This window comes from Acanthisitta chloris, unplaced genomic scaffold (assembly GCF_000695815.1).
Source record: "Acanthisitta chloris isolate BGI_N310 unplaced genomic scaffold, ASM69581v1 scaffold30222, whole genome shotgun sequence".
Taxonomy (NCBI): domain Eukaryota; kingdom Metazoa; phylum Chordata; class Aves; order Passeriformes; family Acanthisittidae; genus Acanthisitta; species Acanthisitta chloris.
This window is the reverse complement of record NW_008659247.1, coordinates 789-1,046: the sequence shown is the minus strand read 5'-3', so window position 1 is coordinate 1,046 and position 258 is coordinate 789. Positions and strand designations below refer to the sequence as shown.

Genomic DNA, 258 nt, shown 5'->3' with positions numbered 1-258 from the left:
GGGGCCTACCTGCAGACCCTCAAGTTCACACAGCAGCTGGCTGGGAGCATCGTGCTGCAGCTCTCGGGGCTGCCGGCGTGGCGCGGGGTCAGCGCCGACCTCACCCTGCTGTCGGGACACGTCGCTTACGTCGAGTACTACCGGTGAGGGGGGCACAGCCCCGGGCTGGGACAGTCACCTGGGGGCTGGGGAGGTGGGCACACACGATGGAGCCTTCCTCTGCGCCCAGGTGGTTGGCTTACCTCCTCTTCTTCATCC

The 258-nt window shown here is 67.4% G+C and overlaps 1 protein-coding gene across 1 annotated transcript in view; it reads left to right on the top strand.

Moving 5' to 3' along the window:
* Window positions 1-258, top strand: part of LOC103797140 (protein tweety homolog 2-like) — a gene marked incomplete at both ends in the record, with an annotated part of 1,697 nt that overhangs the window by 657 nt on the left and 782 nt on the right. Inside the window, 2 exons of the mRNA XM_009069336.1 lie at window positions 1-143; window positions 230-256. Coding sequence (XP_009067584.1) covers window positions 1-143; window positions 230-256 — 170 coding nt within the window. The remainder of the gene's footprint in view (window positions 144-229; window positions 257-258) is intronic.